We start from the raw sequence: 14,907 nt of genomic DNA, 5'->3' as shown, positions 1-14,907 counted from the left end.
GCAGAGGGAGGCCGCCACCAACCAACCAGAGACCTATGGGGAGCAGAACGGAGTACGTTCATGCAGTAGGCTAGATAACGTTACGCGGTATGACATATCGCAGCACTTCAACCAGAGACACAACACAGAAGAAGACCGGGCACGACATAACATTACTGCTTGCTGAATTGCATCGCAGAACGAAACAATAGATGTGCATGTTCGTGTAAGCCGGATCGCTATAGCTACAAGGTGATACTCGTGTAGCAACAGCCAGCCTGCCTGACAACATTTCCGTGTTTCCATTTCTTCTAGGCGTTGAGGCATATCCTGTACCGTCTCTATCGATATCAAAGAGCGGCCTCAATTGCAGAGGTGGTTGGACAAAAACAGAAGCGTTCCGGACGGCCGGGCCTGAAAAACGCGAAAGGGAAATCCTTCCAGCTTTCTAGACGATAGTTTAGAGACTTCATTGCCCCATCTTTCTTCCTCTCGGTGAGCGGCCTCCTGTGGTGTGCAGCCGCCGTAAAGAGATTTTTTCACACCAATGCCGTCTTTTCTCGAATTTCGGCTCCAAATTGAAATTCCGATCCAGCAACATACGCTAATGTCTAGGGATGCGTGATGCGACCCATTTTGTTGGCCCGTGGTGGTTTTCCGACTCGAAAGGCACGACTTACTTCTTATAATTTGCATTTTCTGTTTGTTTCTCGACAAACTTTTAGTCATGCCACAAATGCAGAAGGAACTCCTTTCTGGTTTGACGCCCACAAGTGGGATTCGTTATTGAATTATTGGACGAATCGTAAATGGCATCAGTCAAAGACGTCATAGCGCAACGAGAGAAGGACTGAATTATTAGAGCCGCGAAACTAGGTACAAAAATTATGTTTTATCGAACTCGCGCTGTGTTAGTGAAAAGTCGTTTAGGTTGCGTCAGCGACTGGTTCGGAATGCTTTTGCTTCAAATAGCAGAAACCATACCCGATGACAAATACGCACAGGATGACATTTTTCTGGTTACCCGGCTCTATCAAACATGCGACGTATTTCAATGCTGACTATACATAAAACATAAATAAATATATTTACGTTGTTATTTTTCTTATTTACTTATGAATGAAATAACCAGCCGCTTGTGTCCCGTGCATAGGTGATATCTATGTTTTCGTTTACATTGTCGCTCAGGTTTGCTTGTGCTCCGCTAACATATGTGAGTGTTTCTTTCAGGTTTGCTAACCCGAAGGTGATTATCGCATACAGCAAGCTGCTTAGCAACTTCCGTGAGAATTCGCCAACTGTGAATCACTGTACGGCGCGTATGTTTCATCGCCTGGCCTGGGACCTGAAGCTTGAGCCAATGATGTTCCAGGCCTCTGTCTTTCGAGTATTCCAGGAGGTCATGGCAGATTACTCTCGCCTGTCCAAAAGTTCAGCTGATACCGGACTCAAGGTATGTGGCATCTGCCAGTGTCTGGCAACGAATAAATATTCCTTGAGCATACAGTATTTATTGAATATGTTGGTACAGCGGAGGAGATTCTCGCACAGATAATATTCTTGGCTTGGCTCTCTCTCTATATTCGCCAATTTCAATTCAGTTGAAAACGTAAGAGATCAGATGTAGGGGGTGAACGCTAAAGAGAGAGAGAGAGAAAAAAGGAAAAGGAAAACATACCGTTGACCATCGGAGAACAGTTTTTTGAGCGACACCCTGCAAAACTACCAATTGTGTGAGGTATACAGCCTGTATACAGGTATATATACCAAACTCGCACAAGCAGTTGCAATCACACCATACGACTCCAAATGGACTTGGTGTGTGCCGTGCTTGGCGTTTAGATTTCGACATGACAGCCTGAGCCTGCATATTCACAATCAATGCGGAAGTAGTTCGCTTTCTGTTTCCAGAAGGCCACTCTTTTAGAATTTGGAATGCGTTCTTTGCGGGCTTGCAATATCAGTCTCTACTGCACGGGCGTACAGTTTAGAAAGGAGGTATCATATGTGTCGGGTAACAATCCGCCTTTCTAGAAAAAGCTAGCGCGACCCTGCGGCTAACTGGCAAAGTAAAATGGTTGTCAAGCATGGCGTGAACTAAACCCATGTGCGTGCTGCCTCCGTTAGTCATAAAGAGTTAACTGCACATAACCGTGGAGAGTCTGGGATGCAATATCATACCTGGGAGGTATACTCATCTGTCATCGCAGGCTGGAACAAGGTTATTACCGGTGTTCTGTGCCCGAGCAGCGAGCAAATAGTGTAAATCTAATCCCAATTATTATTATTAAATACTGAACTACTTCTGCTGTGGGTTCAGTCGTTTGCACGGAAACCGAAAGAGCCAAACTCCGCCCACTCCCTTGCTATACTTTGCTTTGCAACTGCTGAACGGACATACTTCTAAGAGGTCTTCCGCTCCATGGGTTCACGAAATGCCGCCTCTCACCGCAAAAATGTGCAACCCGGTACCATATGGATACGTTTATGGCAGACGACGAATGACAACAAAACTGTTTCGCCAAAGTTCCGATAGGATAGGCCACCGTCTTGCGCACGCTTCGTTAGCATTTTATGAAATGGCGGGTGGCAAAATCTGAAGCCAATGCCTGCACCGTCCCTGTCTGCATCGATGTGGTCCTCTCCCAACCAGCACATTATCTTGGCACAATATTGGATGGATATTGGCAATATCGCCCAATACTGGACAGCTATCCAGTGAAATATTGGGCCTACATGCTGTGCTGCTTGGCCTATTTCTGGAAACACATCCGCAGCGGCGCCTGCGTGGAAGTTGTACCGTACACTCGCTGCCAATACCCGTGTTTTCTCCTCTCGTGGCGATTAACGTATAGTTCGTGTGGATGTTCAATTGGAAAAAATAAAAAATAATAAAAAGCCCATCAACAACAATGTGCGTAGCAGTCCCGGTGAACTCTGTGATATCGACCGCACCGAAATGCATGGCCCGCTACATGCTGCTACGCTGCAAACCTGACTTTCTCTCTCTCTGTCTCTCTCTCTCTCTCTATCGTTTTTTAACATTCATATAACGCGGTGTGCGGCAGTGCGTTTCTGAGGTTTCTATTGTATTTGTACCGTGAGCACGAGAGCTTGAAAAAATAAAAAATAAATAAAGAAATGAGGTATATAGGCTAATCGTAGCCGCATAAAGGACACGCCGACAAAGATGAAAGAGCGACATGTATTTGTTTAGAGGTAATATCGTATGTATTTAAGATGTAAGCGTTTGCTCATCGCATACACTATACAATGAAATTAAACTTTAATCGCAGCCGCTGCACTTGTGGTAACCACGTACCCGTCGTCCATCTTTAAATTACATTCTCGAAACATAGTTTGCATTTTAGAACAATAGTGCGGGAGTATTCGGAAATAGTTCTCTTTGCTGCATTATCTGCGGTTCTCGCGCAACTTATCTTTCTTTTCAGGACTTGAATCGCTTGGCCACGTACGTGGTTCGATGTTTTGTCGAACACGCGTCAAAGAACAACCTCGCCATGATGGAGCTTCTTTTCTGGAAGAACTCAAAGGATGCATATGAACTGCAGTTTGGATACGGTTCGAGTGCAACGTGAGTTACAAATTATTTGTCTTGCGCGAAGGATGAACGCCATAATCCGAAGCGGTTGGTTTATGAGGTTGATAAATATGGCTAAATGCAGTTCCCTTGCGAGATTGCGCCGTGCATATACTTCCATCAACCTCAACCTGCCTCCCCTGCATATCCTTGACAGTTATTTTTATGTTGTTTGATTTTTCACTTTCTACATGCGGAAGGATACGACGAAAACTACACGAACGAAAACGACATCAGAACGGTTTAGGGTAAGCATCAGGATTCCTGATGTAACACTAAAAAGCCTGATGCTTGCTGTGTGGTGTCCTCGGGTCATGATGATGTAAAACCAGAAGAGCGTGATTTATGTGATATGTGATATATCCAGACCCCCTATACCCCCTAACACCCCTCCGTGATTTATGATTTATCCATACCCCCAAACACCCCTCAAATGTTCAGCGACATCCCCCTAACATTTGCACCTGCGTACCCCCTACAGGGGGTGACCCTTGCGATTTCAGCGTAAGACATATGTCGGTAATGATATTTTAAGCTGTAACGACGTAACTATAATAATGACCGTCCCCCCCCCCCCCATTTTTTCCAACACCCCTCCATGCTTGGGACTCTGGATAAACCACTGAGCTTGATGCTTGCGGTGGTACGTGTCCTCAGAACAGGTTTATGTGACATAGAACGGCCCAAGGAAAAAGTTTAGGCGTTCGTTTTCTTCGCGGCATGAAAAAAAGAACGCTATTTTGTCGTGGTTTTTTTGTTAGTCCGTTCACTAGTCTCTCTCATGAGGTTTATGGCCGAAAAGTCGTCTTCGCTACAAACCTCCGTTTATTGTCCACTTTTATTTTCTTTATTTGCCCACGCGGTACTGAACGGAATTCCGCCCTTGCCTCTGTCGTTGATACTCGCAGTACGTCAGCGCGAATTAAGTTAACTGGTCTATGACCATTCACGGCTGTCAGCTTGACGTCTTATTTTGGAACATTGTCCTACAGGCCTTAATTCTTACCCTGCCGGCCTTTTAATATTTCTCGTTCCTTCTTGCCTTCCCTCTCTTACCTCCTTTTCTGCTCTCATTCTCATTTCCATTTAAATGGAAATCTATATTAAAGAAAGCTTTTGTACCACGCCATCTCTTCCGCTCTCTTGCCTACCATTTTCATTTATAATGCCTTCTTTCACGAGCTCGTTTTTTTTCTTCTCTCTCCTCCTTTAAACGTCGCTTTTTGTGAATGGCGTGAAATGAAGAACTCAATGGCGTCAATCTCTGAGGCGTCCTTTAAATAAACGCTTGCTTAAAGCGTTTTATTTTATTTCCTTCTTTTAATAACGGAATATTTCCTACGGGAGCGAGTCTCTTGAACTTGTATTTATATCGCCAAGTTCCTCCTGCCTTTCATGCGTATTTTATCTTTTCCGTGAGTACCTGGCGAGATTTTTAGTTTCATGGAAGGTCTCCCAATGAACTAGACAGAAATGAGGTAAAGGATCGTGGAGAAGGAAGAGAAGTACAGAGGAGGGTTGCATGGCGCAAGGCTGCACTGTCGCAGACTTGCATTTTCGCCAGATTAGATTCGCAGAAAGAGTTGAGAGAAGCAGTTTTTCAGGGCAAGCGATTTTGTAGACGGGTTCTTCTTGGAGCAGCGTGGAGACCATCAGCTGCGAGGACTTCAGTCGCTTGCATAAGCGGTTGAGGACGTGCACTATATAAGAGGCTGCAACAGTGTCGCAAGGTTCTTCTCAATTCTTGTCTAATATGTCTAATTTCGAATAGCGCGTGCGCTATTGCGCGATGTACTAAAATCAAAATGTGTTTTCAATCAGATCATTTTTGTCTTTCTTCAGAACAGATAATGGATGCATTTAAAAGTTGACTTCATAATATCTATTTTGAGATTGTCATGGTTGGCGAGATTGGTATCCGAGAGCTTCATGATTGTTTACCTCTACGTTTGTTGTTTGTTTGTTTGTAAGGAAAAAAAAAAGAGGATAAATTGAACTCGTCTCCCGACTTGTTCAGCTACTCCTAACATAAATTCTGACCCCCCCCCCCCCCCACTCCCCAAAAATACTTCTCATGTGCTCTACTCGCAAGCTCGCTATTCACTATGCACATGGTCGCTATTCAAAAGTCCACTATTCACATGTTCACGAGCAGTCCACAATTCACAATTATCCGCTGTTCACATGTTCACTAGAAGTCCACTATTCACAATTATCCCGAGATCACTTTCCACGCCGAGACTGGGAGGTGACACGGGTTCGAATCCTATCACCGGCTGTGCTGTCTGAGGTTTTCCCTGGGTTTTCGGAAGACTTTCCAGACGAATGTCGGCACAGTTCCCCATGAAGTCGGCCCAGGACGCATACTAACCCCCCCTGTCCCCCACTCGTTCCTGTTGTCCTCTCTCCATCTGTCCACGTCTGTACGCCGCTCATAGCCACAGTTGCTTCGCGGCGCTAACACGGAATTAAAAAAGAAAAAAATATCCCGAGATCATGCACCTTTACGGTTGCGCTATCCTAATTGGAAATTTGTAAATTTAGGCAGTCGGTACAGAGAACGGGTGGCAGAAAATTCGAACAAGTGAAGCTGATGGATTTTTTAAATAAATATAATTAAATTTGTTGAATATATTAAAGCCTGCAGAATTTTGATATGTGTCGAATTGAAGGAAGGTGTCTTTCCAGTATTACCTGTTATATGCGAGTGCGTGACCAGAAAGACATTCTGCATCTGTAAGGAGTTTCAGTAGATCGGAAGGTGTTCACGATAACGGTTCCGAAAACGTGACAATCCAATCGCGTGGTACCTTTGAAGTGGGTGCATCGCATTCCTTGGCTTTGTTCCGACAGCTTGGTTTACGGTATCGGTTCCGTAGAATGCTTCCAATCTACTAGGACTCTCTTGTGCCTTTCATAGCGATGGGAGGCACGGCGTAAAGTAGCGTTCGCTAGCGTACCGTACGTGCTGTTCAACGGTATGGCACCCTCTGCATCTCGAACTTTGTCAGCACAACTGGATGAGCAATTTTTGCATGTCATTTACTGATCACAGACAACTAAAGTCGCTCCTCCTAAAGTCGCTCTTCAATGCAAGCGCACGCCTGGTTATTGTGACTCTGGAGTAATTGGAGACTTATAGAAAACCAGGGAGTTGATCATTCTCAACGAAACCGCTATTTGAGATTGTTGTTTACATTTTATGTCTACGCAGTCTACATTTTTGAAGGGTGCCATACGGAATGATGATTTTTGTTTCCAACAGGAAAAAAACATCTAAAGTGTCCTGGACAGAAGAGGAAGAATTAGAGCTTAAGGCCCTTTACGACCGTTTCAATGAACAGGCGACTCCTGGTAAGATGAGTACGGCTGCCTTAAGCTGGTAGTAATAATGAAGGCCAGGAATAGGACATTTGTTGCGAGTTGTGACACAACGTCCGTTACTTGTCGTGCATTTTATGGCCTATGTTGACTTTCACAGAAAAGGACGTCGTGGATTACATTATGGAGAACATTATAGACCAGAAGAAAACGAGGCGCGCCATCATTTTGCATCTCAAGAATCTGGGACTGGTTGACAAAAACAAGGCATTCAAGAAGAAAGTCAGGTGAGCGTAACAGCTTTATACACGCAATACCACCCGAGATCCTAACATGCAAAATGCGTTGCCGTCGCATCATCGCAGGTCTTCTAAAGCGAACCTCGTCCAGCTCGCCCACCTTTCATACCATTAGTGCTATTTTAGTGACATTCTTAAAAGATGTGCACGCCACGAAGACTGAATTGCCTTGTAATATTAGAGGGGCTATCACACGTTCGTATTAGTGCCTATGGATTCGTGTACGCATCGTACCGCATATCGGAATAAGGGGTAAAAGACGATCATTTTCCTGGGTGACGTACTTCAGGACATACAGCGTACGTAGCGTATAGTGGCCACAGAGGAGCGAAAGATTCCATCATACCCATTAGTTTTTCAGAAGCACGTGACTTCTCCCAATGCATCTGACCGCGGGATGCAGCAGCTTAACTGGCGGAGATGCCTGCCGTGTCACAGTTTCGGTATTCGCTTTACCGACTTTCTACGCACTATTTGCTCATTTTGACTGTAAGACCTGCTGCATCACAGGTTCGTATATCGATGCAAATAACTGCTCCTTAATTATGTCTAATAGAATCGGGACTGGATTGTCACAATCCCTTGAAATCGGCCCAACGACGCTTTCGTGTGTGCATTGTGTGCGTTGCAGTGCATTAAATATAAGATTGTATGCACAAATGATGCACGCACTTAAACATGAGAAGGACACGCGTGTCAAGCCTGCGAAGCAGTCCACGACTGGAGTCACGACAAGTGTTCTCCATGTGTGAAGCACCTGTAATCCTTTTTCTTTCTTAAAACTGTATGTTGCAACTAATTTAATGGCAAAGAAACAGGAAAAGGTGGGCGTTACTCGCGAGACACAAAAGCCTTGGCATATCGTCGTATCACGAAGGCCTCTCGAAATCAGCACTACTATCATATGCGCTGCTTGACCATCTACGTTTCGTTGAGTCTCGATCTTTGCGCTGTCCATCGGTGCAAGAGGGCGTTTTACGAAGAGTAGGCGTACGTGTGTACTAACAACTTATGTGGCTTAAAATATTTTGGCTTGTAGTAGGGTGTTACAGCTAGTTAGGTAAATCACTGAATACTGAAGCTCACACCACTAGATCTCAAACTTGCCTATAGTTGGAGCTTTGATGGTTCAAGCACTGGTTTGCGAGAAGATATTTTTGCACGTCTTGACATGGCGGCACTAGGTATGTTTAGCTGTACCATAGTGGTATGAGCTGTGCGTGTTTCTAAGGACTTGGAACAGACACTTACTCTAGATTATCTTTTATTCCCTACGCCAAAAGCACACAACTTCCGAACATTTTGCGATCCTGGGATTGCGTAGTCACACAAGGAAAGTCTTCTTTAAACACTACTTTGCCATGCGGCACAGTAATCTGCTCTTGATGGATGGCCAGCAAAACTCCCTTCTGCAAGCAATGCAATATTTGCCGACCGCTCTGCTGGCAGAAATCCCTTCTCTCGTTGCATGTGCAAACAAATTGATGGCGCTCGATGCATTACCGGCATCACAGGGTGGAATAGCTTTTATTCATTCCGAAGGAAAAAGATAGTAAGGACTTGTTTTTGTGCTGGCTCGAACCTTCCTGAACAGCACATGTCCGTGAAAATGAAACAACAACGCACTGAACAAATCCGACTAAAGCAAGGAATCGAAAGCCAGAAGCGAAGCAATTGAAGCATGGCTGGGGTTTAGTTAGCTGCTGGGGCACTTTTGTTTAGCTTATAGCGTCTGTTACAGAAACAGTGCTAGCAAGCCACGTGCGAATTTGTTTGGGGGCTTACCGAAATACCTATACTATGGTGCGGTCGAGTGGTTGTTCTTTCCACAAGCGAACAGGCGTAATGCTGCTGGATGCAATAAGGGTGCTGCAGCCGCAAATAGTTCTGCTATTTTTGCGATAGGGAGGAAGGGTGCAACAAAAGGTTTCTTCCATTATGTTTTTCTTTTCGTTTCGTTTCGTAACAATGGACATTCGTTTCGTAAGTGTGTTTCATGGTACGTGTTTGTCGTGTGTGCGACTATAGTATAAAAAATGGGAGCAGTCAACTAGGCGCAGAGGAAATACGTAACGGTCGCGGTATCACGTGCTCTTGTCAATGTTACGTGCCGATAGAGCCGCATATATTCGCGGAAGAGACAATTACAGCCCAATAGAACATTATTGCTGGTCGGCAAGTGAAACACCACCTTAGGTACAGAAGGCCTGCTTAGTGCCTCCTGTCACTCCTTCGCGCGTAGACATATAAGGTCAGCCAATCCCCGCAGACGATTTTAAAACACAGGCTTTCTGTGGCTACCAGTGTCCGCTCATGCGGCTGATGGCGGATCGTTTCCACGGCCGCTACGGCCGCTGTAAACGGTTGTAATTTGCTGACTTTCAATTGTTACGTCACGTCGCTCAAGCAATCAGGCTTTGTATATCTAGGTGGTTTGACAAATGCCGTCGTAGAGGGCAATATCACAGTAGACCCTCAGTGAATAGCCTTGTTGACAAGGCTACTTTGGCTTCTGGTAACGTGCATATAGTGACTAGCAATGCATAAAAATTACGTAGACGAATCGTGTGGAATCCACCGCGATGCATAGTCCATAAACATTTCCCCCAAAAGTGACGCTTGCAAATACAGAATTCAAGGTCATTATGCAATATAATAGCCTAATTGACTATAGGTATTGTGTGAAATTGGTTTGCTTATGCCATTTATTTAGCTTTGAAGCGTTGCACCTTCAAATACTCAGTGAATGAGCGGAGAATTGCGCGAATTTAATAAATAGTGTGTGCCTGTGGTAATAAAAAAAATTCAAGGACGGTTACGATTCTTGTAACGCGAATTCCAGCGTCAGCTGTGTGTGGCTGAGTGAGGACGCGTTAAAGTTTCTACAGAACGTGTTTAGTTCAGTGTGACGACCACTGCTTTGTGGTCGTTGAAATGGGTTGGCGACGTAAGTGGTGTTTTGAAAGAAGTAGGTGTTTTCAAAGACCATGTCTATGCACGGTCCATGCCTGGTGCTGCGTTGGCGGACATCGGTGCGTAGCGTGAGGTCTAGTTGATGGGACATGTTTTCTAGGAACGCTGTGTTTTTGCCCGCTCAAACGTCCACGTTGAAGTCACCGACGAGGAGGAGCTTGTTAGAACGATAAGGTGTGAGTAAGTAGACTATATAGTCGCGCATCCATTCCGTCGTGGCGCGAGGCGAGAGGTAACACACGGCGATCACGAGTCCACTGGGCATCTGCACTACACAAATGTCTCCGATGTCATCTTCATAGACTCGAGTGATATGTAGCGGTCCCAGCGCTCACCGAAGAACGATGCACAGCGCAATGGGCTTTACGACGACCGCTACGACACCTGTAACGCGAATTCCAGCTTCCGCGCGGTGGCGTCATTGCCTCCTCTTCACGCGCCTTCACCCAATCCGTCTTCTTTTGCGTCGCACCTTCCGCTACTTTGTGCGGAGGACACAGGTCACGGAACTAGCAATAGGTCTACAAATAACAACTGTAAAAACAATCTTAGTCGTGCTCTGCCGCCATTTTGTTAATGCATAGTCGGCACTGTTGATGGTATTGTTTAACAGATGCGTTTGACTATACATGCACGGTGCATTGTAATGATAGGAGTGACTTGGAGGTCGCGTGGGGAAGTCCCTTCCTTACACCAAGCACATTGTGTGCCCTCTCCTACAGCGCAGGCGTTCCCGCTCTGACTTCCCTTTGCACGTGCTATATCAATTTCCCAGTCCCGCTTCCACTTGTGCTCGCGCTCTTGATGTGCTAATATCACTGGTCAGATGTTCTGAGACGTCGCGGCTCACGGGGTGCGCGGACCTTATTTAGTGCGCGCGTTCTACCCCCTGTGTCGCCAAGCAACTTACCCTTGGGCATGATGAATGACAGGTACACGCCGTCAACATCGGTTTCCACTGACGGCTCATCTACTTGGGATGACTCGTCCTCAGCGTTTGTCATTCCATCTTAGTTAGTCTCCTGTGGTTACCATCTTTCGCACAGAAGATCGTCTACGTGTGTCGCGCTCTGCGCCATTCTCTTTGCTGTGCAAAAAAATATCAGCCAGCCCTGCATAGTCCTGGGTCGCCTTCACAGACTCAAGACCCGCGCTGCAGTGTGTGGCCACCTTGGTGATATGCGGCTTCCTCAGTCCTGATGTCTTTGACATCTTGCAAGTTTATAAGAAGGTGGCCGTTGCAGGGCACACTGTCGCATTGCAGTGGATCCCCGGACATGTCGGCATCAGCGGTAATGAAGAAGCAGAGCCACATTGAGCGCCCATTAGCACGCAGCTCTATACAGGATAACGATTGATGTTTCCGGGCGACCGTCGTTACCTCCTTTCGATACTCACCTTGCCCAAGGTGCAGGCTCAATGGCGACACGACATAGCCCACTCCCTTCTCTCTGCTGTAGACCCCACACTTTCTTTTCAAACTCCTCCGCAACTTCCGCGCCCTCTTACTGCACTCTCCCACCGCATGAGGCTGAACGTGCCTTTACACCTGCCTTTAAACACCGTCTCGGCTCCACCTCGTCTTCCTTCTGCCCCACTTGTGGAGTGCACGGCGACCTCTGCCAATTAATCCTCGCTTGTGCGCAATATTACCAAGAGCGTGCACCCATGGAAATTGCTATGCTGCGTATGTATTAACAAACCGCCGTTCAGCCTCGAGAAGATTCTTGGACCGTGGTCGAACGCTGCACACCAGATGCAACCCCCTTCGTCTTTTTGCGGAGTTCTTGCGCTCCACCGGTCTGGCGACGCATCTCTAAAGGTGCTCCCCTTTCACCATCCCATCATCCGTTCCCAGTGAGCAGTGCACCGCGTAGCAATGAGGGCAGTGTACCGCCACAGCGGCGGTGAATCGCCCACCTCATCATCATCCAATGTGCGTGCGTGCGTGCGTGCTTTCTTCCTTATTGTGGAGCCTGCATTCGTTCCTTGCGGGAGCGTCAAGTACGCTCACTTCGGAAGATCAGATTAAACTACAGCGCCGTAGCGTTGTTTGTTGCAGCGGCTTCAGATGACATAGGAAGGACCGAAAGCCGACGCGCATACATATTTTTTCTTTTGTAATTCCGAGTTAACGCCTCGAAGCAACCGCGACTATTAACGGCGTACAGATGTGGACAGCAGGAAGGAGTGGGGGACGTGGTTAGTATGCGTCCTTCACCGACTTCAGAGGGAACTGCGCCGATATGCGTCTGGAAAGTCTGCCGGAAAACCCAGGGAAAACCTCAGGCAACAGAGCAGGTGCGGGGATTCGAACCCGCGTCACCTCCCATGCAGTGTCGGGGTGAGAAAAGCGATCATCCTAACCACAACGCCACGGGAGCTGGTGTACATACTTATTCAGCATACGATACGTTTGGTCAGCAGCACCTGATCAGCGCCAAAATTATTTTACACGAGCAACTTATGCGTCGATTGTTACTTCTCCCCAGGGGCACGCAAATCCAGACCCTCATTTATCTATTTTATTTATTTGTTTTTCTTTTCTTTTTTTTTGGGGGGGGGGAGGAGGCGGTTTCTTTGTCGAAGCGCGTAGCGGGGAAGGGGAAAAGAGGAAACCTAATATTTAATTAGGATCAGCCACTGCATATACCTCAGAGTTTCCTGCAGATGGCACAATGCAACGAACAGAAACCTAATCGAATCTGTGCAAGCCCGGCTCCGCGGCCGTCGTAGCTGAACCCTATATTTCTTTTCTTTTTCTGTCTGTTTCTCTTAATGCAGTAGTACCATTGGGATAAGAATATTCGAATTTCAACGAAATCTGCGAGGTTTTCAGGCGAGCGTGAACCAAATTTGTGTATGTGTCATATATGCTACATAATACAGTGGAGGGTAAAAATAGTTATCTACAATGACGAGGGGGGAGTTGCAAAAACAGAACGTATTTTATACATCTAAGTATGCTGAAACATTAGAATTTACAATGAAAACCATTCCAAGTGAAAATTTGACAGCAGTTTCTCTCTTTGGTGAAACAAAAGTGCAAGGTTGTGACCCGGGAACATCTGGAACCAAAATACGCCGCATTTCTCATTTGTATATCTCCTCGCAGACTGCTGATGGTAGAGGAAAGTAATTCGAGAAGAGCAATGCTCACAGTAAAAACGGGAAGAGAAAGGGCAAAATGAAAAAAAAAAAAGAAAGAGTAAAGAAAAAAAGAAAGCAGCGATGGTGGATGATCCGGCAAAAATACCAGTTCGCATTTACCGTACTTATAATCCGCATGGAAAATACTGCACAAAACGTAAAAAAAAAGAAGAAAAATACCGAAACACTGGGGAATTCCATCAAAGAACCACCCATAACCGCATTGAGTATCATCTGCGATACATACCGGAAAGTGACAGATAATAACAGAAGGAACAATGCCAAAAATAAAACTGAAACTTGATATACTCCAAAAGACATGTAGAACAACCACGACCTATCAGATTATAACTAGGGTTCCGAGTTTTCGGTTTTTATTTTAGGGCAGATTCGGCGTCTGTTTTTCGATGTTTATTGATTTTCACGAAATCGGCGTTTTTCGATGTTTTTCCTGGCGTGTTCATGGTTCACCCGACAGTTATTGGCGAATAGAAATCCCAATGTAATTTCCGCACGACGCTCATTAACATGGCGTTGTTCGCTGCGGTGGCGTTTTCACAACCATCGCATTTCTGTATATGGTTTTCCGATCTGGATCAACAGCTTGCTGGGCGTATGCAGCAATTGATCTCTGTTGTTATTCTGGAATGTCCCTTTGTATTCGGTGTTTTTCGATTAAAACCGAAAACACGGAACCTTAATTATAACTACCATCTCATATGGACCCCTTCCCAGCGCCGCATTTGGAAGCTAGCGCTGGCGCTACTCATCGGCCCAGTTATTGCTTCCTCAATTTCTGCAATAGTTTTTACTTCAGCTTACCTTAGTATTTTTTGTACAAGCGCTGGATGTCCCACAGGAGATGCTTCTTTCTTAAGTTGATTATCATCATCATTCTACACGTTTTCATAGGAGCTGTTGCTGTCGTCTCCTACGGTAGTCGTATGTCCGCTTCTGCGCGTTCAGAGTTCAAATTTCTATTGTCCAATCATGACGTAGATATCGCGGGCCGATGAGTAGCGCCCCAGGGGATCGTACGGACGGGCTCCTCACAGGGGTTTCTGATTATGACGTGGTCGTTACAATCTAGTAGGTTGTGAGACGTACAAATACAGAGTTCCAATGCAATACAATTCCAATGCAGATACAAAGGAAGACGCGCTCTTCTCCTTCTACTTCTTTTTATTGATTTCAACTAAGTGCGACTAAGTGGTCTGGGGTAGCCAGTCTGACTTTGTCGTGACTTAAATCCCCATTTCTTAAATTTTTTTTTCTATCACATCACATCACAAGAAAAGAAATAGTTTTTCAAGTCCAATATCAGTTATGCTGTCTCACGTGCTACTTCTTCGTCTTCTCCGAATTCCTTGCTTCACAAATGGCACAACAGGTAGCTGTATCTTTGCAGAGTGTCGTATGACTTTAATAGGAATATGGCACAGTTAGCAAAATTAGGCTCTGACACTTATAGATATGAAACCGTATGGTGGGTGGAAGCCGTATGTATCAGATATGCAACATCAGGAAATAGAGGGTTAACCCTCTATTTCCTGATGTTGCATATCTGTTGTTGCATGTTGCATA

General features: G+C 45.7%; 1 protein-coding gene across 2 annotated transcripts in view; it reads left to right on the top strand.

The window, feature by feature from the left end:
* The window catches only part of LOC135386012 (protein timeless homolog), a 301,575-nt gene that overhangs the window by 253,892 nt on the left and 32,776 nt on the right, over positions 1-14,907 (top strand). For both annotated transcript variants that reach the window (XM_064615702.1, XM_064615703.1), the window contains exons 17-20: positions 1,210-1,432; positions 3,432-3,574; positions 6,846-6,934; positions 7,062-7,188. In XM_064615702.1, the coding sequence (XP_064471772.1) occupies positions 1,210-1,432; positions 3,432-3,574; positions 6,846-6,934; positions 7,062-7,188 (582 nt within the window). The remainder of the gene's footprint in view (positions 1-1,209; positions 1,433-3,431; positions 3,575-6,845; positions 6,935-7,061; positions 7,189-14,907) is intronic.

The sequence above is a fragment of the Ornithodoros turicata genome, chromosome 2 (assembly GCF_037126465.1).
Source record: "Ornithodoros turicata isolate Travis chromosome 2, ASM3712646v1, whole genome shotgun sequence".
Lineage (NCBI taxonomy): Eukaryota > Metazoa > Arthropoda > Arachnida > Ixodida > Argasidae > Ornithodoros > Ornithodoros turicata.
Note: the sequence above shows the minus strand (reverse complement) of the source record. Positions and strands in the feature narration are given on the sequence as shown.